The 27,921-nt window shown below is 38.3% G+C and overlaps 1 protein-coding gene across 3 annotated transcripts in view; it reads left to right on the plus strand.

Moving 5' to 3' along the window:
• PLA2G4A (phospholipase A2 group IVA) overlaps positions 1–27,921 on the plus strand; it is a 166,303-nt gene that overhangs the window by 4,143 nt on the left and 134,239 nt on the right. Inside the window, exons 1-2 of one of the 3 annotated variants that reach the window (XM_045452713.1) lie at positions 3,200–3,576; positions 27,289–27,391. In XM_045452713.1, coding sequence (XP_045308669.1) covers positions 27,359–27,391 — 33 coding nt within the window. In that variant the 5' untranslated portion in view covers positions 3,200–3,576; positions 27,289–27,358. Of the gene's footprint in view, positions 1–3,199; positions 3,577–4,613; positions 4,792–27,288; positions 27,392–27,921 lie in introns of those variants that run through there. The other 2 variants (XM_045452712.1, XM_045452710.1) reach the window with 2 other exon arrangements.

Consider the following 27,921-nt stretch of genomic DNA (forward strand, 5'->3'; position numbering starts at 1 on the left):
ATACTGGCCACTCATGTGTCTTTGTTTATGAATTGCCTCTTTCAATGTGATTTTTAAATCCTTTATTTTTCAGTTTTCATTTTGAATATGGTAAATATCAATAGAAATAACTCACATAATCATGGGGCACCTGGGTGGCTCAATTGGTTGAGTGTCCGACTTCGGCTCAGGTCATGATCTCATGGTCCGTGAGTTCGAGCCCCACGTCGGGGCTCTGTGCTGACTGCTCAGAGCCTGGAGCCTGCTCCAGATTCTGTGTCTCCCTCTCTCCCTGCCCCTCCACCCTCATGCTAGGTCTCTCTCTCTCTCTCTCTCTCTCTCTCTCTCTCAAATAAATAAACATTAAAAAAATTTTAAAAAAGAAATAACTCACATAACCAAAGGCCTTATTAAAGGTCCTCAATAGGTTGATGGGGGGTGGGAGGGAGGGGAGGGTGAGTGATGGGTATTGAGGAGGGCACCTGTTGGGATGAGCACTGGGTGTTGTATGGAAACCAATTTGACAATAAACTTCATATATTGAAAAAAAAGGTCCTCAATAATTTTGAAGTGTTGGGGGGGGTCTTAATATCAAAGGCTAAACATTAAACTGGAAATACAAATTCTGTAACTATTGCTTTTCTCAATTTTGGAAAATTGTTCTTATTGTCGCCTGAAACCTGTTCTTTAAAAATGGGTGAGATGCATAGAAAAATGAAAGAAAGCCATTTTTATTCTCATAGACTGTCATAGTCTACAAAACCAGAGAAATTGAGGAGGGTTCAGGGAAGTGGGCCAAAACCCTTGTAGAATGTCCCACAGCTCCAGGAACATCTCGACTTGTGTCATGTAGAGAAGATGAAGACTAAGGGTTACACGATTCTTTATAAAGGTTTTGTAGGAAAAATAGCATCCATATTTGTCGAGAACCAACTTATTTATTTATATTTTTTTTGAATGCTTACAAAAGCAGAGACAGAGTGTGAGGGAGGGACGGAGAGAGAAGAAGACACAGAATCCGAAGCAGGCTCCAGGGTTTGAGCTGTCAGCACAGAGCCTGACACCGGACTCAAATCCATGAACCCCACAAACCGTGACATCATGACCCCAGCCAAAGTCGGCCGCTTAACCGACTGAGCCACTCTGGGAACCAACTTAGAGAAAATGAATTTATTAGCATCTCTTCATCTACTCATTGACGCTTAGGGCGGGGACAGTTGGGGGGACCCAACGGTTCGTTGGTTCTGGAGTCCTTTCCAAAGAGGACAGTAACCAGAGCAGACACTGTTCTGATCTTTTGATACTTGCACCTGTCTGAGAAAAAAAGAGATGCACCAAAATTTTGCTGCTCTTGCTGTGTGAATCTCAGTGTTTTTGATCCTTTCTGATTCTTAGTCTACCTTTACAACCTTGTTTGGAAGTATGGTTTATCTCCACTTTGTACAAATATCATTTTTAATTTATTGAAACAACAGAGTAATCCATTTTGTAGACTTTTTACATGTATTTGGTTCAATATTATGAAAGTATTGAGAAAAGAAATTTAAAGCAATTATGTAAGAATTTACAGAAAAGCAGTTTGGGGAAAAGGGCTTACGGATGCATGCAGCTGTGAGGACATGCTGTATAGACACCTGCATCTGTAATTAAGATGTCTTTTTTTATGACTTAATTTTATTTATTTAGAGAGAGAGGGTGTATAAGCAGGGGAGGGGCAGAGGGAGAGAGAGAGAGAATCCCAAGTAGGCGCCACAGTGCAGAGCCAATGTGGGGCTTGAACTCACAAACTGCAAGGTCATGACCTGACCTGAAGCCCGAGTTGGACACTTAATCGGCTGAGCCACCCAGGTGCCCCTGTAATTGAGATTTCTTAATGTCCATCAGTCCCTTGTTATATATACCGTAAACCTCAAATGGGTATTGTATTCCTTTCCATTCAACTGTCATGAAGAAGAGGCAGATGAATTTAAAATTGATGGAGGTCACAAATTTAGATCTTAAAAGGGTAACACCAGAGTTATCGGTAGTTCATGGCACAATCTTCTAAATCACTGCTTTCAATATGTAATGGAAATTCATGTTCTGATAAGAACTTCAAAGTATTGTTAGACCCTTGATCCTTAGCAGAAGATGATACTAACATATTTTAGGAAGATGCCACATAGCAAAAATTCTCATTTAAAGAGATTTCTTGGTTAGTTAACAATTTAACTGCCGATTATTAAGATGGTTGCTTATAGTCTGCCACTTGGTACTTATTTTTTGAGGTGGTGTTCACCAAGGATTTATATTTTAAATACATGAAAGCTCATAATATTTATATGGGATTTTTTTCTTACCCTTACCACTAATGATGTCTCGGCTATCAGTGAAAAGTAATAAAAGAATCAACTTTGTGAGACTCCTTCAGTGTTTGCAGAAATTCTTCCTGTTGAAATTATTTACTTGTTTATTTTTAAAGTTTACTTATTTTGAGAGGGAGTGAGCGAGAGTAGGGGGGAGGGGCAGAGAGAGAGGGAAAGATTGAATCTGAAGCAGGCTCTGTGCTATCAGTGAGGAGCCAGGTGCGGGCTCAGTCTCACAAATGATGAGATCATGACCTGAGCCGAAATCAAGAGTCAGATGCTTACCTGACTGAGCCACCCAGGTGCCCCTAAATTATGTTTTAGATTGACAGATTGGTTTGGTTGATTAATACCTCGTGAACAATTGTCAGAATGAAAACACACTTGTATCAATCATAATTTTCTATGAGGAAAATACTGTTTTATTAATATAGTATATAGCACTCCTAGAAAAATGGTAGGAAAAATATATCTTTTTAATACTTAGAAAAAGAACAGATATTAAAGGAAACAATTTAGAAAATCTGCGCTCTCTCTGTCACTTAAGAATTTTACTTGCTGAGGGGTGCCTAGGTGGCTCAGTCGGTTAAGCCTCTGACTCTTGGTTTCAGCTCAGGTTACGATCTTACAGTTTATGAGTTCGAGCCTCGCGTGGGGCTCTGTGCTGACAGCTCAGAGCCCGGAGCCTGCTTTGGCTTCTGTGTCTCCTCTGTCTGCTCCTCCCCTGCTCATGCTCTATCTCTCAACAATAAATAAACATAAAAAATAAAAAAGAATTTTACTTGTTGGGTTAAAAAGAAAAATCCAGAGCTAATATTACCAGGAATTGGTGATCACTGGGCTGTATGCATTTACTCCTTCACCAATTTAGGAAGTTTTAATTCAGACTGACTGCGTGCTAGGCACTGTGATCCCTGTAGGGGAGACCTGGATGAATAAAGCAGGTGTGATTAATTCCCTCTTGGAAGAGAGAGGCAATAATTAAGCAAACAATAAACAGATGATAACGGAAGCAACCTGATTCCAACAGTTGAGAATAATCTGGAGAGGGGCAGGACGGAAAAGTTTCCCTGAGGTGAAACGTAAGCATAAAGTGAGGCTGTGAGGGATGAGAAGCCAAGAGAGAGGAGAGAGCGTAGGAGGTGAATGGAGAGAGAAGGGTGTGGCTTGCGCTGGGGGCTCCAGGCAAAGCACTGGTACCTGAGCCTGCGAGAAAGCAAGCAAGAAGCTGGATGGAAAACCAGAGATTGGGGTAATGTCGTGGGTGCAAAGGAAGCAAAGTGGTTCCAGCGAAACAGAGGGTAGAAAAGTGACTTCACTTGAAAACTTGGTGGTCATTAGTGATCTTGATTAAGAGCAGTTTCAGTGGAGTGATGGGGACAGAAAGTGTGCGTGAGGTTGCCCGTGGATGGGGGGGTGAGGACTCTGGGAGCATGGATACCCTGTGAACAACTGGCCCTCTGGAGAAATCTGTTGGTAAATGCAGCAGAAACGTGGAAATATGGAGGGAGGAGGAATATGAAGCAGAGGGACTTCTATGGGCTTGCTCATCAGGTCATCAGGAGAAAGTCATTTTGTTTGTTCAGAAAAGAGAGGTATGACTATCATGTACTTACAGAAGAGAGAGGGCTTTTGTGTCTCAAGAGCCACTTGCGGGGTCAGCTCTCTTAACAGGAGGAGGAATTCTGCTTCCTTGGTGAAGGCAAACAGGACTCAAGTGCAAGTACAGGGAGTTTGCTGATTTGGTGGTGGGAAGATAAGACACTTCCCTCTGGTGTTGTTTTCTCAGCGAAGGGAGATGAGGTCACCAGCTAAGAGAGGGGGGTGGGGAGAGGCAAGGTGGAGAAGAAAGCCATTTTCTAGAATGGGGATGCAAATTCACAGGAAAAACTTAGAAAGATACTGTGTAGTGTCCAGGGCCTCTGTGAATGTTGAGAATGTGAACCGAAAATAAAACCAGTCTGCCAGGTTATGTGGTTTTTCTCTAGCTAAATGCTAGGAGCAAACCCAGAGAAGCTAGAATGGCTGAATTCTTCTAGAGTGGGAGTTTTGAAAGCAAGCAAGCAAGAAAATCTGGAAATCCTTAAGATGAACAGGCAGTACCCTGAGCCAAAACACAAAATGAAAACAAAACACCTAAAACAATGCATAGAAATTCATGAGCTTATAGAATACAGATCTTTTTATCTAAGGTAATTATTAACTAGCAGGGAGTAATTACAAGTTGGCTTGATTTCCAGCATTTTGTAGGAAGGGATTGAATTTGTTGCTTTCACTCTTGTTGGATTCTTACCTTTCCAGTTGCCTGGACTGGATATCACTTTGGCAAATCTCAATGCCTTTACCTGCTCCAGGAGCCATCATACTGGGCTTTTTACTCTTCTTGTCTTAGTTGCTAGAACTGTCATTGTCATTTTAAATTCTGATTGCCTAACAGTTGCTGTGCCGGCCTTTATTGGATGCCTAGGTAAGTTCTTATGTCTGCCTTATATCATACCCTTCGGCTTTCCTCAGCTTTTGCTTACTTCTCCAGGCTCCTGGAAGCCATCAGTGCTCCCTCAAGATAGTTTAGTGCTTTATAGAATTTGAACCATTACAGCTCTATAGTATAAGGCTGGCCAAAACATGTGGTAGTAATAATCAACCATCAGAAAAAGTTTTTCTTTTATAGCCTTGCTATCAGGATGTTCTTTCATCAACCTGAAATACATCCTTGATTTTGCAACTAAAATTCATTTCCTTTTCTTTTTTAATCCTTAGAACTTCGGAGAACAGCTGGTTACCATAATCGACATGTTTTTTTCAGGAATGAAAATATTATTGAAATATTGACTCTTACATTTCTTCAAAGTTTAGAAGAAAATCTTGTTGTTTTTTCAAAATTCATTTTATATATATATATATATATATATATATATATATATATATATATATATATTTGTAAATCCTTATAATATTAAAGTTCTTTAGTTTTGCACCAAGGATGGCTGGGCACTTTCCTGAATGAGAGCAATGAGTCTGTGTGGGTCAAGCCTGGCAACATGCAGAGGAGGGGAAGCTCCTTGTGGTCAAATGCACTTAAGTTTGCATCTGGCTCGGTTTTCCAGATGCACTGCTTGCCACTCAAGGTTCTTCTCTGGCCTCCTTTCCTCCTACCTCAATGAGACACGCCATGAATTGGAAAGTCATTCTGTACTTTATTCCTGGGTTCTGGCCATATTTGTTAGGCTGTGGTTTAGATGTAGTTATCTAACTTCTTCCTGTCCAAAAATGAAGGGGACATCTGCAAACTGAAGGGGAGAGTGTAGCACTGTTTTTGTTAATTTCATATTTTTTGCAAGCTCACTGGGAGGGAGGGACATTTATGTCACCAGCAGAGAAGGTCAGTAGAAATATTCTTACAGACTCTACCAATGTCCTTGGTACTGTTCTCTAGCTTGTTGCTCAAAGGTTGAGAAAATGTAAATTTCCTATTTTGAAGCAAATGATGGTGTTTCTAATTTATTCCAGCCTGTGTTTTTTTTACATGCAACGTCTAAATATTCAGATTGGGTTTACGCATTCATTATGGTGCTAGCAGAGGTAGATAGCACAAAAAAGAACTGTTTTTTGTTTTGTTTTGTTTTTTGTTTTTACCATTTTACCCTTTATGGTGCTGTGAGCTCTTCTGTCCTCAAAAATTTTACATTGAACTTTAGAACTTTAGTTCCACAGAAGTAGAGGGGGAAAACATACCGCAAGTCTCTGAAGCGTATATAAGTATCATATAAGGGGTCTACTAGACTGCATAGACTCCATGTATTTTGATAAAATCAGTTTTCTTTGTAATCCAATGTTTTTATTTCATGAACTTTATAATGTCATACTCTACTCAGGGGTTAGCTTTGCCAGATGGCCAGAGTGAGTGGTCCGTGGTACAAAAAAGATCAAGAACTCCTGAGGGTATTGCCTTCAAATGCACATTTACACAGCTCTTCATCCTTCAAAAGACGGGGTTTCCGGTTTATTTTAAAAAGCGAATTGCCAGTCACAGTATCTAGAAGCAAATTTCTAAAGCTCCTTACAACCTGAGAAAAGAACAGTGGATTTGAATTCCTATTTCATGTAACACAATCCAGGACAAGTAGAATGCTCATTTCCAGCTTAGTGGTTTCACTTCCTGGTAGTGCCTCGGATGGGTGGGTGTATGGCTCCTCTTATCTTCCACAGTCCTGCTATATTTATTTGTCAACCTTTCCACTTCAAGTTCACAGTCAACATCCATATTTTAACTACCTCACTAGCTGCCTGAAATAGTTATTGTGTTAGTTGAAGAGTGAAACAAACCCAAAATGTTGATAATTTCATTCAGTAATAAAATGGTTCTCATGAAACATTTAAGCCAACATGACGATTTTCCTGGGGGTTTTCCCTAGACTGTTTACTTTAGAAAAAAGATATGGCTTTCCCCTCCTGTGGCAATCTTGAGTACGTCATGAAAAAAGGGCAGCAATTAAGGGGGAATGGAACCCTCAACAAAACACAAATACTCTCTAGGGGAGCATTTTTTGCAAACCTCCTGGTCTGGAGAGAGAAAGCTGTGGAAGTAAACATGCTTCTCAAAACATTCTCTTTTTGCTAGCGTTTTGTGTCATGTCATTAGGTATATTTAAAAAGTGGTAACACCAAGGGCATTAATGTATCTGTTTCTTTTAAGTAAAAGAACGTTATTCTACGTTTTCTGAAAATGAACCTAATATAGTTAACACTTGTCGATGTGCTATTATTCCATACTCGCCTATGTGGCAAGAGGAATTTTTTTTTTAAATAGTCCATCTCATATTTGCAAGTTAACATCTTATAACTATAATTCAAATTCGGAAAAGTGTAAAAGATGAAAATGACTCTTTTAAAACTTTATTTGACCAACCATAGAAATCCAGTTTTTCATTTCTCTCAAATTCATATCTTGAGTCTATTCTGCATCATCAAATAATAACTTGGCAACTTCAGATTCTGGTCAGGCTAAAATATATATATATATATATATATATATATATATATATATATATATATATATCCTTTTTATTTTGGATGCATCTCCTTTTTAGCCTGAGTATGTGAAGGGCAGGGGAGAGGAGGGAATGTGGTAGGGTATAAAGAAAGAGTAGCTGGTTGAGAGTGAAAGACTTTGTTCAGCTGTTTCTCCTACTGGGTGAACTTGGCTAGTGTCAAGAGGAAAAATTTCTTTCTACCCTTCAAGATTCTTCTGGCTGGTCTACGAATTAAATTGTCATGAGACAGATTAACAAGAGAAAAAAACCCCAAAGTTTAATTATGTGTGTATAGAAGCAAGTCCTAAAGAAATGACCAGGGTAGGCAGTTTGTATACTTTTTAGACAGAGACAATAAATCTGTGAGAAATAGGACAAAGAAAACTTATGTTTAGGCACTTTAATTGATAAGGAATCCTAAACTAATTTGGGTTGGGGTACTAAATTAGTAAAAGTAACAAAGATTGTTCAAATAGCCTTTTCAGCTCGGAATTCCCTATCTTTGGTGATGGGGATGTCTCTCTTTACCTTCTGGTCCAGTGAGGGTACCTTTCACATGGGAGATTTATTTCCTGCTTTCTGTAGACACAGGTGGGGGTGGGAGGGTGGGATGTGGCAGTCAGAGTGTTCTTTTTGCATTGGCTATTTCTTAAGTAACTTTTATTTTAAAATAATCAACATGCATGGGGCTCCAGGGTGGCTTAGTTGGTTAAGCATTTGACTTCGGCTCAGGTCATGATCTTGCAGTTTGTGAGTTCCAGCCCCGCGTTGGGCTCTGCTCTAACAATTCAGAGCCTGGAGCCTGCTTCAGATTCTGTCTGTCTGTCTGTCTGTCTATCTCTCTCTCTCTCTCTCTGCCCCTCCCCCACTTGCACTCTGTCACTCTCACAAAAATAAACATTAAAAAAATTGAGAAAAACAAAAAAACCCCTTAAAATAAATAAATAAACAAAATATTCAATACGCCAAAGTGGCACATTTTGGAGCAGTCTGCCCTTGGTCTCTCCACTAGGTTTGTTTATACCTTTAGGCCTCAGCTCGTATATTTGCACAAAGAAGTTCTGCCTGGGTGGTAGTTGTGCATATTTCTTCCAATTTTAAAATTTTGTGAACTGAACATACAGTGAGAATGGTGGCTTGGTTTTGGCCATCTAGAGATGAAACAATGGAAAATAACAGCAAACCAGAGAGTCAAGGAAAGAAAAACTGGCTCAGGGGTGACGCAACATTCTTACTTTGTTTGTAATGCAGCGTGTGAAACTGGGCAGGCCAGTTTCCTCAGCCCTTGCAATAGGTTCATCTGGATTAGACTTCCCAATTGTGAAGTGGTGGGATGAACTGTTACATATTGTGTTTCAGTTATAGAGTGTGTGTGTGTACATGCATGCATCCGGTGCACGCATGCATGCTCTTTTTAAATAACCGGGTGAGGGAGGCGTGCCCATTTAAAAGATGCTGTGGCCTCTCCTCTTTATCACATCCACAGTTCTCCTTTAGATGCATTTCCTAACACATCTGGACCTCTCTGTCTGGCTGCGCCCCTTTCTCCTCAAACACCGTATTTCTCCATTAGCGACCATATGCTTCTTATTTAATGGCTATGTTTACATTATTGGTGTGTTTTAGACTAAATTGTGCCCACCCTCCATTCATATGATGAAGCTCTAAGCTCAGGATCTCAGAATGTGTCCTTATAAGAAGAAGAAATTTGGGCACACATAGAGACACCAGGGGCATGTGGGCATAGAGGAAAGACCATGTGAGGACACAGGGAGAAGGTGGCCATTTGTAAGCCGATGAGAGAGGCCTCAGAAAAAAAAAAACCAATCCTGCTGACAGGTCGATCTTAGACTTCCAGCCTCTAGAACTGTGAGAAAATAAGCTTCTATTTGGTTAAGCCACCTAGTTTGTGGCATTTTATTACCATAGTCCTAGGAAACAAATACAAAGTGCTCCTCCCATCATGCCATCTCTCTGCTAAGATTCTTTCACATGCAGTTGTTTATTGTATGATGTCTTGGAATTTCTGCCTGTCCTTTAGGGTCTTTGATGGAGTGGCAGAATGGTATAGAAAGTAAGAATTTGATGTGAGGCAGAGGGTCAGGATTCTAGGGCCGTATGACCTGGGGAAAGTTTCTTAGTCTTCCTGAAAGACAGAATTCTCTTGTAGAGTGTGGTTTGGGAGACCGTCTGCCTCAATTTGAGTTGCCAATTAGACAAATCAGTTAACTTTTCTTAAGGTTTTGTTTTGTTTTGTTTTGTTTCATCTCTAAAATGGCGGTAATAATTCCTCTCTTGTTATGAAGACGAAATGAAGTGGTGTATATAAATCACTTAGCTCCGTACTTGGCACCTAGGAAATGTTTAATGAATGTGAACTTTTCAAATTAAGTAAGCAAATTAAAAAAATAATAAAAAGAAAATAAAGTAAGCATTGCTAAAATGTCTTCCAGTTTTGTCGTTCTAGGGTCTGTAAATAGGCTTTGTTTCCCCTTGATTATTTCTCAACACAAGACCTCATCTGTGGTTTTCCCCAGCACTCCATACAAATTCCCACATTTGTTCATTCATCTCTTCAGTTAGTAGTAATTGAGGGATCATTTGGGGCTCATGCAGGGGAAGGAGCTAGAACTTCCCTCATGCTGCTCACAGTGAGGGGAGACATATGCTATATATAATGGTAATGTGGTATATAACAGTGTGGTGAGAGATCTCAAAAAGAAATGCAAGGGTCCTAACCTTGTAGGATAAGGAGATAGTGAAGATGGTCAATAAAGAGATAGTTTACTTCAGAGAGTAAGTTTACACAGAACCCTGAGGGGCAGGCAGAGACTATCCTATAGAGAACGTGTGAGGGCAGTGGCACAGCACCAGACGAAAGTGAGACAGGACAGAGCATCTCCAATGTGGCTGTGGCTCACTGTTCATGTCCTTTTCCTAGAGAAAGTGTTTCCATCTCCCATTTCTCTACATCTAAGCTTGTTCAGGATTTTGAACAGCAGCTTATTCACCTTTTCTATCAAGCCTTTTCTATTTGAAACTGCCTATTTCTTCTCTGAAACTCTAGTAGGAATTCCATAATACTGGTTTGGTTACATAACGAACTTTCAATAATAGAGGTTTGAGAGATACAGAAGCAGTGCCAGAGACCTAGGAATAAAAACAGAGCAGAAAAAATCAGTTCAAAAGGAATAGTGTGGACATTAGCCACCGGGACCGGGTGTCTCTCTGTGGGAAATGGGAGGCAAATTCAATACCGTTGGGTTCCTGGCATAGGAAACAGACCGAGGGAATCAATCTGCACCTTTGTATCTGGTGGCATGCTTTTAGATTTCTTTGGGAACAGGAAAATTCTCTTAACAGGTTTTCTGTGGTACACTGAGAATATGGCTTGAGAGACATTTCTATCTAATAAAAAGCCATTCGTTTACTTATCTTAATTCCTGCTGTTTCTTTATTTTTCTATGCCTGTTGATGATAGCGAACTCTTTGCTTGGCCCAGGTTTTAAAAAAGCTCCAGCAAAATAATCTAAGAATTTCAAACTTTAGTCATGCCGTTGTAACAAGGATGGTGATGGTGGGAAAGATGGTGATGGTGGGAACCATGGCACCTTGCCCTTTTTGCTTTTGGAACCCCTTTCTATATCCAGCATAATGGAGAAAGCTTTGAGTTTGGAAGCAGACAAGTTAGTGGCCCAATATATTTTTTTAAATTTTAGCAGATCAAAAGCAGGAGTACAATCTCTAACTAAAACTCATTGTTGAGTATGAAAAAGTACACAGTCTTTGTAAGAGGTGCTTAACAAATTTGCCTACTTGAATTTCTTCGAAATTTCCATGGGGCGCCTGGGTGGCTCAGTCGGTTGAGCATCCGACTTTGGCTCAGGTCACGATCTCACTGTCCGTGAGTTCGAGCCCCACGTCGGGCTCTGTGCTGACTGCTCAGAGCCTGGAGCCTGTTTCAGATTCTGTGTCTCCCTCTCTCTCTGACCCTCCCCTGTTCATGCTCTGTCTCTCTCTGTCTCAAAAATAAATAAACGTTAAAAAAAAAAAAAAAAAGAAATGTCCAAAGAGCCAAAGAAGTCTCAGGAAATTAAAGCAATTTGGCGGAGGCGGGTGGGGGGAAGCGCCAATTTCATAAACAACAATTGCAAATGATCATTTTGTATATTTGTGACCTGCTGGGCACTGTGCTTGATGACTGACATGTGTTCTCTCATTTCATCATCCCACTGCCTCTGTGAGGTGTGGGGGCCACTTCCCCCATTTCACAGGTTTGGGAATGGAAGATCAGGATCGTACGGTCAGAGAAAAGAGGAGACAAGCTTGAACTTAGATCAGTCTGGTTCCAGCAGGGAAGCCTGCCTCTAGTTCCATGCTGAGTCCCTTAGTACCTCCTCTGTTCCGTCACACAATGAAATGGAAGGAAAGAGAAAAAGATCCTTTGCCTATCCACCTTTCCTCCAGAGGCCACAAACCTAGTAATGGCCCCTTCCCTTCCTGTTGTCCTGTCACACTGTGCAGGAAAGAAAATGGACTAGTCTGTGTTTCTGGTTCTTGTTCACTTTTCCCAGAGAAGCCCGTCTTGCCCTGACAGTACGACTAAAAGCGTTTTGGACAGACCACACACTACTAAGCATTCATGGAAAGCCAAAAGTTGCATTGCACAGGCAAGTATGTTAAAGAGCATATCCAAATTTCCCTCTCATTAGTGTTCAGGAAGTTTCTAATGACAGGGCAGCCAAAAACAAAACAAAACAAAAAAACCATGTATACTCACCGACACTGATTATTCAGCTTAGTTATAAAAGACAAAACACAAAACCTCCCAAACTGCTGGTTCATGAGCATTCATGATAATTGTTGTGCAACCTGCTTGCAATAAGATTTCCAGGACTGAGGCAGATGTGGGGGGAAAAAACATTTTCCCAGTGTTTAATGTGGTGAGCTGGACAGAATGCCTTAATTTCACAAAAACTTAAAATATCTACTACTATGAAGGGGAATAAAAGGATGAAAGGGTGCCTATTTGTAACTGGAATTGAAAATGCTGTCACCGTCTAACAATAATGACCAGTAATTTTATCCTGAAGAAAGTAAACCTTAGTCAGTTTTCCCATAGGACTCTTTTGTTACTTCTTTAGAACTTTGGAATGAAAATTGCACATATAAACTAGATCTATCAACATGTATTGGACTTTTTAAATAACTTTTTAAGTTTGAAATAAGTTGAGAAATGACAAAAAAAATCACAGAGCTCTCATATACACTTTACCCAGATTTCCCCAGTGTGACATTTTACATAACCATAGAACGTGATCAAAATCAGGAAAATGACATTAGCATAAAGCTATTAACTAAACTACAGATCTTATTTGGATTTCGTTCTTCTTTTGTATGTAATAGATTTTATCCAGTCTGACAGCCTCTGCCTCCTTCACTTGAAGGATAATTTTGTTGGGTATAGTATACATTGTTAAGAGTTTTGTTCTTTGAGAATTTTGAATATGTCCTCCTCCTGCTTTCAAGCCTCTGTTCTGATGAGAGGTCATGTTTTCATCTTATTTTGGTTACCTCGTACATGATGAACCTTTTTTCTCTTGTGACTTCCAAAATTTTGTCTTGGATTTTCAGTAGATTGACAATGATGTGTCATAGTCACATAAGTGTTCATTTCTCTGTCCTTATCCCACTTAAAACTGGTTGAGCTTTATATATATACATATATATATATATATATATATATATATATATATATATATATATATATATTTAAGTTTATTTAGAGAGCGTGAGCAGGGGAGGGGCAGAGAGAGAACGGGAGAGAGAGAGAATCCCAGCCAGGCTCTGTGCTGGCCTGATGTGGGGCTCGATCCCACAAGCCACGAGATCAAGACTTGAGCTGACACTCAAGTCAGCATCAAGTCAAGTCAGCTCAGGTCAAGTGTCAGTCAGACGCTTACCTGACTGAGCCACCCAGGCATCCTATTCATGCATCTTTAAATCCATTGATTTTTCCGAAAGCTCAAATCTGCTGTTTATCCTTTTCAGTGAATTTTTCATTTCAGCTATGTGTTAACTCCAGAATTCCCATTTGGCTATTTTTTTGAATGTCTGTATCTCTTTATTGCCATGTTACCGTGTCATACTTTCATTTATTCTTCCTGATTTCCTTTAGTTCGGTGAACATGTGTATAACAGATGCTGTAAAATATTTGTTGGTTAAGTTCGTAATCTGAAGTTCCTCAGAGATAGTTATTATTGATTGCTTCTCTTTCCTGTGTCTGGCTCACATTTTCCTGGCTTTGTTCGTTTCTTTTGTTTTTATTGTTGAAAACTGAACATTTTAGATTATATATTGCAGCAACTTTAAATTCTCATCTTTCCTCTGGGAAGGTTACTGCTGCTGTTTGTTTCAGTGACTTCTTGAGCTGGTTCAGTGGAGTCTTCCCCTACAGTGTTCAGACTCTGATACTCTGATGTGTCAGCTCAGTTTTTATTTTTCATTCTTGTTTTTGTTTTTAAGCCTGGTTTCCTAACTCTTGCCCCTGGGTCAGCATAGTTTAACTGTCAGGCAGTGATAGCTAAAGTTTTGCTTAGACATCTTGAACAAGTAAGTCTACCTTTTGCTGTTTAATCTGCATGTGGCCCGGGGAATACTTTCAAGTACAGGGAAGTTACAAGTTCTCCCTGGTTTTTACTTTCTGGATTTGCAAGCTCTCCCTTTTAGTGAGTATTTGGTTAAGTCCTCTCAGCTTTCTTCTTAGGAGGTACAGCCTTGCATATATACACAGCCTTCCAGACTAGGAGTAAGTGGGTCAGAGCAAGGTGCTCTTTGCTGATCTCCTCCTCTCAATCTTGCTATTAAATTTCTGAACAGTCTGCTCTTTTGTTGGTCACCCCAACCAGTAAACTTCCCACATTGTTTGCTACTGTATCTTTATTGTTCTTTACAATTCACCTGGACATGGGATTTTCTATACTTTGTTCCAAATACCAGTTATCTCCTCTCTTCTTCAAACAGAAAGGCAATAGAGCTATAAATCCTCAGGGCTGTCCTATCTTCCCAACTAGAACTTCTATGCTGTGGAACTGGAGGACGGTAGGAACAGCTTCTTGCTATAAAATGTCATAGACCTCCAGGACTCTTATTGAGATTTAATAGATACACAACATTACCTTCATTTCAGGAAGGTTGTAACATAGTGATTCAACTTCTCTATATGTTATACTGTGCTCACCACAAGTGTAGCCACCATCTGTCACCGTATTATGCTATTACAATACTATTGGCTAGAGATTTAGTAGAGTTTTAAAAACAAGTGCCTTTCATGTGTTCTGTGTCCTTTGGTCAGTTTCCAGAGTTGTTGTTTATGATAACTCTGACCACTTTTATCAGTGCTTTCTGGAACGAGAATTTCCCAAGTTCCTCATTCTGCCATTTTGGCAGTTGGCACACCTCCATATTGAACTTTGAAGTGGAATCTTTGGTCAAGACTTTAAGACCTAAGATATAAAATACTAAAATAGGTTGTGCTACAGCCTACCCTTTTACATTTTGAGAAAATCAGGTGAGCAAGAGCAGTGTTTAACTCTAAAACACCATGCATACTTCACCGGTATGAAAGCTTAGAATAGTAGAGATGTGGGGAGGACTTTGAGATCAGAGTTTTGTGTTGTTTGTTTTGGAGAGAATTGCTTGGAGTAGAATCCTTCTTCCTTTGGTGAGAGATCTGGAAGGAATATATCTCCTAACCCCAAGTCAACAGGATGGACTTTTGGGGCACCTGAGTGGCTCAGTCAGTTAAGTGTCCGACTTTGGCTCAGGCCATGATATCAAGGTACAAGTGTTCGAGCCCCGCCTCAGGCTCTGTGCTGATAGCTCAGAACCTGGGGCCTCTTCAGGGTCTCCCTCTCTCTCTGTCCCTCCCCTGCTCATGCTCTGTCTCTCTCTCAAAAATAAATACATATTAAAAAAAAAACAATAAAAAAAGAGAGGGGACTTTAAAGAGACTACTTGGGAAGTTTATCAGAGAGTCTAATATGGTCTCCTACATAGGCTGGTGTCTCGTCAGGCTTGAAAAACATAGAGGGACACAGGTAGCAGAATGGAGAGTTTCTTTGGGAAGGAATTGCATTCTCAGTCTGTTGAAGAAAAGAAAGGAAATAGTTATAAGTATTCTCTGTGGACTAAAGAACCATGGGAAAGGATTTTAAGTCCTATACAAGGGGATTGCCTGCTAGAATGAAAGAACCTCAGAAGACCTGTGGATGTAAACCACAGGGTGCATGGGGGCTTCGAAGAAAGTGCAAGCCTTCAGCTAGAATAGAGATGCATTGCTACATGCCAGGGAATACAAGGAAGAGATCTCAAAAGTTGAGTATCTCAGAAGAATTCACCAAGGCATCTATTTACGAAAAGAAAGAATCAGCTTTAATATGTACCAGGCCCATAGATCACAAAGCCTGCTTAGGATAGTAGAGTGAAGTAAGAACTTTTTTTTTTGCTTTTGTATCTTTGCCAGCCTTCTCCAGCCACGAGGGGTTAAAAACCAGAGTTCACGAGTTAGAACGATTAGACTCTAGACAGGGAGGGAGAGAAGTCTATGACCTTACCTTTCCTTATAGGCTCTAGTTTGGGGAGGAGAAAAACTTCAATTCTAAATCAAGCCTAATTTGATTGAATACATGGTCCTAAAATTTTCATTTCTAAATTATATATGTTTTAACAGAAACATTCTGAGGCTGACTGAGGTTTCACCAAGGTAGGAGAAGACTAGCCCTGAATGGATTTAAAAAGCAAAGGAATGTTGCTCTATGATTAAATGCCATGAGTTTTGCTTGTTTAATATCTGTTTGCCTCTTAATTTCTAACCTAATAAACGTGGATAGTTAGCTATCATAAGCATATTTTCTGCCTTTAGCTTTAACATTGAGAGTGCCTCTGTCCAGGTCTTGCCACAGGATACAGTAGTAACAGTGGTGGCGAATAGTTAGGTGATGAGCGCAGTGATTATGAATGGAGTTGCTAGGAATGACAAGAGGAAATAAAGTTGCTGACACCAAACTTTGGGTGCCAGCACACATTTCCTCTAAACATTTTGAGTACTACTGTCATCTGTTCTGAAATATCAGTTCTGCTTTTTTGTAAAAAAAAAAAAAAAAAAAAAAAAAAATCAAGATTGATATTTAACATCCCTTGACGTTAGAAATAGGAATGAAAGAGAAGGATATCAAAAGAGGGTGCAGGTACTATTTCTGTGAATCTCCTTCATATATAAAACTGACAGTGTGTATTGTTCATCCATCCATCCAATGAATATTTATCCTGAACCTACTATATTTTCGGCACTGGTCTAGGCATTAGGGATAACTCTATGAACAAGATAAATGCAGTGCCTGACTTTATGTACCCCTTAGTTTTCTCAGGAAAGGCCACATTATGTAAGTTGAGCGAAAGTCCTGAAGGAGAAGTACAGATGCAAATGGAGTCAGTAATAGTAGACCAGACATACCCTGAAGGTCATAGAAGGCTTCTCTATGGAGAAGTGACAGTTAAGTGAGAGTTAAGCTGAGTCCTGAAGAACAGGTGACTTGGCCTCCCCTCTGTTTCCAACCTCACCATTAACCAGTTACTCATCTCTCAGTTCCTCAAACTGGAACGCTATATTCTAAGCCCACTCCCTCCCCTCCCTCCAAAGCTAGCTGTCTTCCAGAGATCAGACTTCAGATTATTTTCTAGTTCTGCTTTTTGCTCATTTCCATCATTTTATACACCTCTAATTCTCATCGCTTCATTTATTTCTTGGATTATTTGTTTTCTGACTGCCTCTAGAAATGAGAAAAGGGAATGTAATATATCTAGCTCATTCACTTTCACCTCTCCAGACCCTGGAATAGTGCTTGACACATAGGACTTATGCCTTAAATATTTGTCGAATAAATGGGTGGAGGGAAGTGGTAGGTTACAGCCCTGAGTAGACAAGAGTATGACACCATTGAAGAAAGGAAAGCAAACAGTATGGCTATAGCATAGAAAGAAAAAGGGAGGGTTGTGGGATAGGACAGAGGAATTTGATAGAAATCATCTTGAAGTCATTGGACCATTAATTTCAAACTTCCATTAGTGGGTCATGAAATCAATTCAGTGGGCGGCTACCAGATTTAAGCACCTGACATAGAATTAAAATTAGGATATACTGGTCTTTGTAAAACTGTCAAATTTGCTTCCATATTTTATTTATATATGTGTGTACATACATTCGGTATTGTGACATAAAAAGGTTTTCCTACTATGGTTTGCCATAAATAGGTATGAAAGCCACACAATAGGTATGAAATTGAGAGATTACTTTTTTTTTAAAGTTTTAATGTTTATTTTTGAGAGAGACAGAGCATGAGCAGGGGTGGGGCAAGAGAGAGAGGGAGATGCAGAATTTGAAACAGCTCCAGACTCTTAGCTGTGAGCACAGAGCCCAACTTGGGATTTAAACCTACAACCGTGAGATCACAACCTGAGCCAACGTCAGACGTTCAACCCATTGAGCCACCCAGATGCCCCACGACATTGAACAGTTTGAAACTTTAGAATGAAAGAATAGGAAATCACTGAAACTAATTTTAAAGTTATTTATTTATTTTGAAAGAGAGAGGGAGAGAGAGATCGAGTGGGGAGGGGTGAGGGGGGGGGAGACAGAGGATCCAAAGCAGGCTCTGTGCTGACAGTAGAGAGCCCAATGCAGGTCTCAAACCCACAAACCGTGAGATCATGACCCGAGCCAAAGTCGGAAGCCCAACCAGGAGCCACCTGGGTACCCCTAAGAATATTTTTATAGAGGAATAAGTTTCAAGATTACTTTCCAACTCTAGACGTTATTCATAGAGTGTTGAAGCTTTTAGCAACCTGTGAGTGTGAAGTACCCGGCTAGCCTGCAGTTATTGCCACCACTAGGTTACCTTATGTTAATTGAGGGCAGAAGCTATGCTTTACTCACCATTGCATTCCCAGTGCCTAGCACAGACCAGGTAGATGATCTCTTGTGTGAAGCTACTGTTTGTGAATTGAAAAGCTGTGGAGCAGCAGATGCTCTTCTGCTATGTTACTGTAATTAGTACTTTTTTAACATGAAAATTTTGGTGAGAATGACTACCATGGTCCTGTTGATATTTCAAGGTTCCACTATGGATAATACCAAGTAAAAAGTGTATAGGGCTACAGTTTCATAATACACAAATGGTCTGGCTCGCCATTTGCTTCCTAGTGCTTTGCATAGTACAAAGTGTATTATAGGCATATTGTAGGTATTTGTTGAATGATGAACCCATCAACATGTTGATTTTCCAACAATAATTACAGGAAACAGTACATCTTTCAAAGTAAATGTATAGTTATTAGTCTATGTAATCTTGATCTTAAAAAGGAAACTTACAACACAAAAGCAGTAAAAATGAATATTTCTGTAAAAAGTCAAGAAACTCAAAAAAGGTGATAAAATATAATAAAATATACCTAAAACATGGGGAGGAGAGAAGAAAAGAATGAGTTCAAACTGGAACAACCATCAACTTAATTTAGACTGCTGTATGAAGAAGAGGATGTATACAAAACTAACAGTAACCAAAAATCAAAAACTAAACATGCGATGAATAAAGAGAAAGTTAACTCCAGATATATCACTAAAGAAAATCAACAAAACATAAAAGACAGAAAGATAAGAAGGAATCCAAAAAAATCTTCGGAAACAATCACAAAACAAATAATAAAATGGCAATACATATTTATCAACAATTACTTTTAATGTAAATAGACTAAACATACCAATCCAAAGACATAAGGTGACAGAATGGGTAAAAAAACAACACCTATCTATATGCTGCCTACAAGAGATCCATTTTAGACCTAAAGACACCTGCAGATGGAAAGTGAGGGGATGGAGAAACACCTATCATGCAAATGGATGTCAAAAGAGAGCTGGAATGGCAATACTTACATCAGACAAAAAAGACTTCAAACTTTTTTTTAATGTTTATTTTTGAAAGAGACAGAGTGTGAGCAAGAGGGGCAGAGAGGGAGACACAGAATCTGAAGCAGGCTATGGGCTCTGAGCTGTCAGCACAGAGCCAGATGCAGGGCTCGAACTCATGGACCATAAGATCATGACCCGAGCTGACATCAGACACCTAACTGACTGAGCCGCCCAGGTGCCCCAACGAAATAGATTCTAAAACAGAGACTGTAACAAGAGACAAAGAAGGATACTATATAATATTAAAGGGGACAATCCAATAAGATGTAAAAATTATAAATATTTATGCACCTATCATAGGAGTAACCAAATACATAAAAGTTACACATAAAGGAACTAATCAATAATAATACAACAATAGTAGGGGACTTTAACACCCTCCTAATATCAATGGATAGATCATCTAAGCAGAAAATCAACTAGAAACAATGGCTTTGAATGGTACACTGAACCAGATGGACTTAACAGATATATTTAGACCATTCCATCCCCAAACAGCAGAATACACATTCTTTTCAAGTGCATATGGAACATTCTCCAGAATAGATCGCATATTATCCCACAAAACCAGCCTCAACAAATTCAAAAAGATCAAAGCCATACCATGTGTGTTTTATGACCACAACGCTATGAAACTAGAAGCCAACCACAAGAAAAAATCTGGAAAGACCACAATACATGGAGGTTAAATAACATGCTGCTAAACAGTAAATGAGCCAGGAAATAAGAATTAAAAAGTACATGGAAGCAAATGAAAGTGAAAACACAATGGTCCAAAACCTTTGGGATACAGCAAAAGTGGTTCTAAGAGGGAAGTTTATAGCAATACAGGCCTATATCAAGAAGCAAGAAAAATCTCAATATAACCTTGCACCCAAAGAAGCTGGAAGAAGGACAATAAGCAAAATCTAAAACCAGCAGAGGGAAGGAAATAATAAAGATTAGAGCAGAAATAAATGATATAGAAATTTAAAAAGCAATAGAACAGATCAATGAAACCAGGAACTGGTTCTTTGGAAAAAATTAATAAAATTGATAAACCTCTAGCCAGACTTATCAAGAAAAAGAAGGAATTCAAATAAATAAAATCACAAATGAGAAAGGAAAAAAATCACAAATGAGAAAGGAAAAATACCTATAGAAACAAACAATCATAAGAGACTCTTATGAAAAAGCATGCCAACAAATCGGACAACTTAGAGCAATGGATAAATTCCTAGAAACATATAAATTAACAAAACTGAACTAGGGAGAAATAGAAAATTTGAACAGACTGATAACCAGCAAAGAAATTGAATCAGTAATAAACTCCCAACAAACAAAAGTCCAGGATTTTATCATTTTATCAAACATTTAAAGAAGAATTAATACCTGTTTTTCTCAAACTATGCCAAAAAATAGAAAAGGAAGGAAAGCTTCCAAATTCATTCTATGAAGCCAGCATTATCCTGATACCAAAACCAGATAAAAAATCACTAAAAAAGAACTGTAAGCTAATATACCTGATTGAAAATCCTCAATGAAACACCAGCAAATTGAATACATTGAAAAAAAATCATTTACTTGGGGCGCCTGGGTGGCGCAGTCGGGTAAGCGTCCGACTTCAGCCAGGTCACGATCTCGCGGTCCGTGAGTTTGAGCCCCGCGTCAGGCTCTGGGCTGATGGCTCAGAGCCTGGAGCCTGTTTCCGATTCTGTGTCTCCCTCTCTCTCTGCCCCTCCCCCGTTCATGCTCTGTCTCTCTCTGTCCCAAAAATAAATAAACGTTGAAAAAAAAAATTAAAAAAAAAAAAAGAAAAAAATCATTTACCGTGATCAATTGGCATTTATTCCTGGGTTATAAGGGTGATTCAACATTTGAAAATCAATCAACATGGTATATCACATCAGTAAGAGAAAGGATAAGAACCATATGATCACTTCAATAGATGCAGAAAAAGCATCTGACAAAGTATAACATCCATTCATGATAAGAACCCTCAACAAGTGGGTTTAGAGGGAATATACGTCAACATAGAGGCCATATAGAAAAACCCACAGTGAACATCATTCTTGATGGGGAAAAAACAGATCTTTTCCTCTCATGTCAGGAAGAAGACAGGGATGTCCACTCACCATTTCTATTCAACACAGTACTGGAAGACCTAACCTCAACAATCAGACAACAAATAAATAAGGCATACAAATTGGTAACGAAGAAGTAAAACTTTCACTATTTGCAGATGACATGATATGTAGAAACAAAAGACTCCACCAAAAATCTGCTAGAACTAATAAATGAATTCAGTAAAGCTGCAGTATAGAAAATCAACGTGCAGTAATCTGTTGTATGTCTATACACCAATAATGAAGCAGAAGAAAGAGAAGTTAAGACAACAATCCTGTTTACAACTGCACCAAAAATAATAAGATACCTAGGAACAAACCTAACCCAAAAGGTGAAATAATCTGTACTCTGAAAGCTATTAAAATATTGATGAATGAAATTGAAAACAACAGAAAGAAGTGGAAAGATACTCCATGCTGCTGGATAGGAAGAACAAATATTGTTAAAATGTCTGTCCTACCCAAAGCAATCTACAGATTTAATGCTACCCCTATCAAAATACCAACAGCATTTTTCACAGAACTAGAACAAACATTCTAAAATTTGTATGGAACCACAAAAGACCCTGGCTAGCCAAAGCAACCTTGGGTTGGGGCGGGGGGGGGGGGGGGGGGAGAAAAAAAAACACAGTTGAAGGCATCATAATTCCAGACTTCAAGTTATGTCACAAGCTGTAGTGATGAAAACAGTACAATACTGGCACAAAAATAGACACATAGATCAATATAGCAGAATAGAAAACCTAGGAATAAACCCACAGTTGTGTGGTCAACTTATCTTTGACAAGGTAGGAAAGAATATCCAATGGGAAAAAGATGGTCTCTTCAACTAATGATGTTGGGAAAACTGGACTACTTTCTCTTTTTTTTTAATTTTTTTTAAAGTTTATTTTTGAGAGCGAGACAGCATGAGTGGGGGTGGGGGAAGAGAGAGAAAGGGAGAGAGAGAGAGAGAGAGAGAGAGAAACAGAGAGAGAGAGAGAGAGAATGAGAATGAATCCCAAGCAGGCTCCACTCTTTCAGCACAGAGCCCAATATGGGGCTCAAACTCACAAAACCATGAGATCATGACCTGAGCCAAAGCCAAGAGTCAGGCCACCCAGGTGGCCCTGGACAACTTTCTTACACCATACACAAAAATAAATTCAAAATGTATTAAAGACCTAAATATGAGACCTGAAACCATAAAAATCCTAAAAGAGAACAAAGGCAGTAATATCTTTGACATCAGCCACAGCAACTTTTTTCTAGATAGGTCTCCTAAGACAAGGGAAACAAAAGCAAAAATAAACTATTGGGACTACATCAAAACAAAAAGGTTCTGCACAGCAAAGGAAACAATTAACAAAACTAAAAGGCAACCTACAGAATGGGAGAAGGTATTTGGAGATGACATCTGATAAAGGATTCGTATCCAAAATAAATAAAGAACTTAGAAAACTCAACACCCAAAAGACAAATAATGTAGTTACAAAATGGACAGAAGACATGAACAGATACTTCCCCAAAGAAGACCTACAGATAGCCAACGGACACATGAAAAGATGTTCATCATCACTTACTATCAGGGAAATGTAAATCAAAACTACAATGAGATTATCACCTCACACCAGTCAGAATGGCTTAAATCAACAACACAAGAAACAATAGCTGTTGGTGAAAATGTGAAGAAAAAGCAACCCTCTTGCACTGTTGGTGGGAATGCAGACTGGTGCAGCCACTGTGGAAAACAGTACGGAAGTTCGTCAAAAAGTTAAAAATAGAACTACTTTAGGATACAGCAATGGCACTACTAGATATTTACCCAAGGAATACAGAAACACTAGAGGGAGGCATGCAGCCCTGTGTTTATTGCAGCATTATTTATAATAGCCAAGATATGGAAACAGCCCAAGTGTCCATCTACACAATGGAATATTATTCAGCCATAAAAACTATGAAATCTTGTCATTTACAATGAAATGGATGGAACTAGAGAGTATAATGCTAAGTGAAATAAGTCAGAGAAAAGACAAATACCATATGATTTCACTCATATGTGGAATTTAAGAAGCACAACAGATGAGCAAAGGGAAAAAAAAGAGAGACAATCCAAGAAACAGAATCCTAATTATAGAGAACAAGCTGATGGTTACAAGAAGGGAAGGAGGCAGAGGGTTAAGTTAAATAGGTTATGGGGATTAAGGAGTGCACATGTCATGGTGAGCCTTGGGTGATGTATGGAATTGTTGAATCACTATATAATACACCTGAAACTAACATAACATTGTATGTTAAGTCACTGGAATTAAAATAAAAACTTAAATTTAAAAAAAGAAAGTTTGCATGCGTTGAGAATTTATTTACTATGGGACAGGCACCTTTCACTATACTTAATTCATCCTCACTACGCCATTGAAGGTAGTACTATTCCCAGTTGTGGCAGAATACACCAGGTCTTAAAATGTGAAACTGGAGTTTGAATCAGGGTCTTTCTAATCCCACATCCAGTGGTGTTTTTACCAAATTATGCTGCTTCAATGAAGAGAATAATAGGATTTTCCCGTGGGCATTGAATCCCTGATAGTAGTCCCCTGGCATTACCGTACAACTGCATGGACTTTGCAGCTTCTGGAGGGGGAAGGTGTATCTCTCAGGGATTATGACTACTGCAGCAGCATAAAGACTTCATGCTCTTGGAGCTTCAAGTGGCTGATCAATGTGCTTGAAAAAAGAATTGCCATTAAGAAATTGCTTCACTTCTAAGGGGTAATGATATAAGGGAAACATAGATTGTTAGACTAAGAAAAGTGCAGGCAATTTCCATGCTCTATCATCCATAAGAATATGTTCCACCAGCAGCTCTAGAGTATGAGCTGTATTCTGACTTGGGACCTGATGTAGTCTATCTTGAATTTGATTGGCATGAAAGCAGTAGCCATTAAGTCATTGATGATCATTTTAAATAACGTGTCCTAGAAATAGCTCAGAGAATCCTGACAGTGGGAAGGGCTAGTTAGGATCGTACCATCTGATACATATACATATTTCCTATATAACAAATTCAAATATAAATACCAGGTCATCCTAGTAGAGTGCTGCCTGTATCTTCTTATGCTGTTGTTCCTTTAACATGAAATGTAGTTGTAAGAATACTTAGAGCCTAATCAGAGGCACAGTACAGTATGGTGGTAAATAAATAATTATGTTTGTTTGATGTTTGTAATGTGAGGATAATTAGGGGAAATAATAAGCAGGAAAAGAGAAACTTATCCTAGTACGGATTAAGAGAGTGAAATGATGCAGAAGATATAGACAGAGATAAGGAATATGCAATTTGTGAATTAAAAAAAATGAACTTTTACTTGGCTACAGTGTTTTTGTATAACTGGTCTTGAAAGTTGTTTCTCTGATATAAATATATCCATCCATTTGTTCACTCAACAAATAAATATTAATTGGCCATTGTACCTACGTAGGGGCTGGGAGTATTACAAAATAAAATACATAAAAGATCTGCCTCCATGAAGTTTGTATCCTAATTAAGTGAGAGGGGAAATGGACAAAAAACTAGATAATCCATGTTAGATGGCAAAAAAAGAAAGGTTTCCACTATTTAAAATAATATGGTCAGGGGGTGCCTGGGTGGCTCAGTCAGCTAAGTATCTGACTCAGGCTCAGGTCATGATCTCACAGTTCATGAGCCCTGCTTTGGGTGAGCCCTGCTTCTCTCTCTGTCTCTCTGTCTCTCTGTCTGTCTCTGTCTCTGTCTGCCCCTCGCTCGCACTCTCTCTGTCTCAAAAATAAGTAAATAATATAGTCAGGGAAAGCTTTACAGGGAAGATGATCCTGTAGTAAAGATCTGAAAGTTACTGACAAGGCAAGTAGATCCAACCAAAATAACAGACAGCTAAGGCAATTAGTGATTGGGTAATATTATAAAAAATTGTATTTGGTTTAAAATAAGCTAATACAAGATTAAGTTTATAGTAGTTTATAAAATCAGAATGATGGTTTGCCTTCATCTTGGTTTAAAATGCTGGCTACATTTTTATCAGGAAAATGTATTATAAGATCAGGGACACTTGGGTGGCCCAATCGGTTAAGCTTCCAACTTTGGCTTAGGTCATGATGTGGTCTCTGGGTGATGATGATGTGTCAGTGTAGGATTATCAGTTGTAACCATCGTCCCACTGTGGTAGGAGATATTGGTATTGGGAGAGACTGTGTATGTGTGGGGACAGGGAGCTTATGGGGAAATTTCTGTACCTTCATTTCAATTATGTTATGAATTTAAAACTACCCTCAAAAAATAAAGCCTTTAAAAATAAATAAATGAATGAATGAATAAGTGCTATTCTTTTTGCTTAAGAAATGATGAAGGAAGTGAGTTTAAGAACTCAAGAGCACTTGATGAGATCCCATCTGTATAAAAAATTAAAATCCTTTCTTTCCCTTTGTACTCTAAATATATGATTATGCATCAGATAGTCTGGAAGGATACACATCAAAATAAAATCGTGATTACACTTTATTCTTTATTTGCTTCCATAGTTCATGTTCATAAAATTGAGCATGAGCTATTTTTTATAATTTTTAAAATGTGATGTTTAAAAAGAAAAGAAACACTTTAAAAATTTTAAATTTTATTCTGAAATTAAAACATATTTTAGAATGTACATATTAATCATAAATAACAAAGGTATTTGAAAAGCTGTTCCAAATTAGATGTGACATATAGAATGCTAAGATATAAATATATATTGTTTTATAGTCTCAAGGGAAAAAAAAATCTATGATGGAAGAACAGATGTTCATTGAATAGTTTATTTGATTTTAAATAATATGGAGTAATTGTAGGAGAAGAAAGCAAAGTATAGAAAACATTTTTTCACTGAAATATTTTTTTATTCAACTGCTTCCAAATTAAACTGGTATTTTAGAATGAATACTTTTTTTAAAAATGTCAGCACTGAAGTTGAAATTCAAGGTGAAATATATATATGTTATATATTTAATATATATGTTATATATGTATAAACATATATTAATATTATATATGAATAACATGTTACATATTATACATTAATATATACATATACATATATAATATATATTAATAACATATATGTGTTATATATTTAATATATATTTATAATTTTTTAATGTTTATTTATTTTTGAGAGAGAGAGAGAATGCACATGTGCATGAGGGAGGGGCAGAAAGAGAGGGAGATAGAATCCCAAGCAGGGTCTGCACTGTCAGCACAGAGCCTGACATGGGACTTGAACTCACAAACCAGGAAATCGTGACCTGAGCTGAAATCAAGACTTGGAGGCTTAACCAACTGAGCCACCCAGGCACCCCAACATGAATGTTTTTAAAGCTCTTAACAAATAGCTAAGGTAAAAAATGTTCCTTTTTTAGCATGATTTTGTGTAACACTGGCCCAATTGAGAAAACAAACAATGGGATGTGGCTTTTTAGTTATAAACACTACAAAAATTATTTTAATTTTTCGTAAGTTCAATGAATTTCTCATAAAATACTTGGCAAATGCAAAAAAAAAAATTCTGGACTTTCCTAATAATTACTGACAGGATACATTTGAACAAATAATATGGAAATTAAACAGTACTATCAAAATATGTTTATCCTTTCCCTAAGTTGTATGTGTACGCTCAGTCATATAAACAAATGGGAACTCTATCTGGTCCCCTTGGGTGGACTTTTACTTCCTAAGGTTCATATTCATCATCATATAAATCTTAGAATTGCATCCAAGAGGAAGCTTAACAATAATGATTATTTATTTTTGTAGGTTTTAAAGAAGCTAGAGTACCAGAGAAGACCTTTGAAGTGTGGAGAGATTTTCTGTAATTGAAACCAAAATGTCATTTATAGATCCTTATCAGCACATTATAGTAAGTCCTTTACTGTTTATAAATCCTTTCTGGGAGGGAGGCAGATATATTTCTGTGCACGAGTATTGCTTCTGTTGGCTAATAAAGTAAAGCTCTATGACAACTCCTGGACTTTTCATGAAACCCATATAAACTACAAACTCCTATAACACATAATAAAAGTCACTCATTTTTTTTCACTGTAAGAGGTACTTGGAGGGGGGAAAAAATACCAAAACATGTGTACCAGTACAGAACTTTCATGGAACAATAAAAAAATGTAGTTACCACTTAGCAACTATCAGTGTGTGTAAGTTCAACCCTTCACATGAATTGGTGAAGAGAAGAAAAAAGAATTATTGAATTGAAGGCTACATTCTGGTATGCTCTGCCAGGGTAATGCATTCTATACTTTCTCTTAGGTAGGTATAGTTAAACCAACTCTTGTATGAGTGGTTAATTATCAGGAAAGAGTTGAGTCATTTCAAATTTTAGTATGTATTTTCCAAACTCAATTGGAAGTACTCACCTTCTCTTCTGATCAGAGAAAC

The sequence above is a fragment of the Leopardus geoffroyi genome, chromosome C3 (assembly GCF_018350155.1).
Source record: "Leopardus geoffroyi isolate Oge1 chromosome C3, O.geoffroyi_Oge1_pat1.0, whole genome shotgun sequence".
Lineage (NCBI taxonomy): Eukaryota > Metazoa > Chordata > Mammalia > Carnivora > Felidae > Leopardus > Leopardus geoffroyi.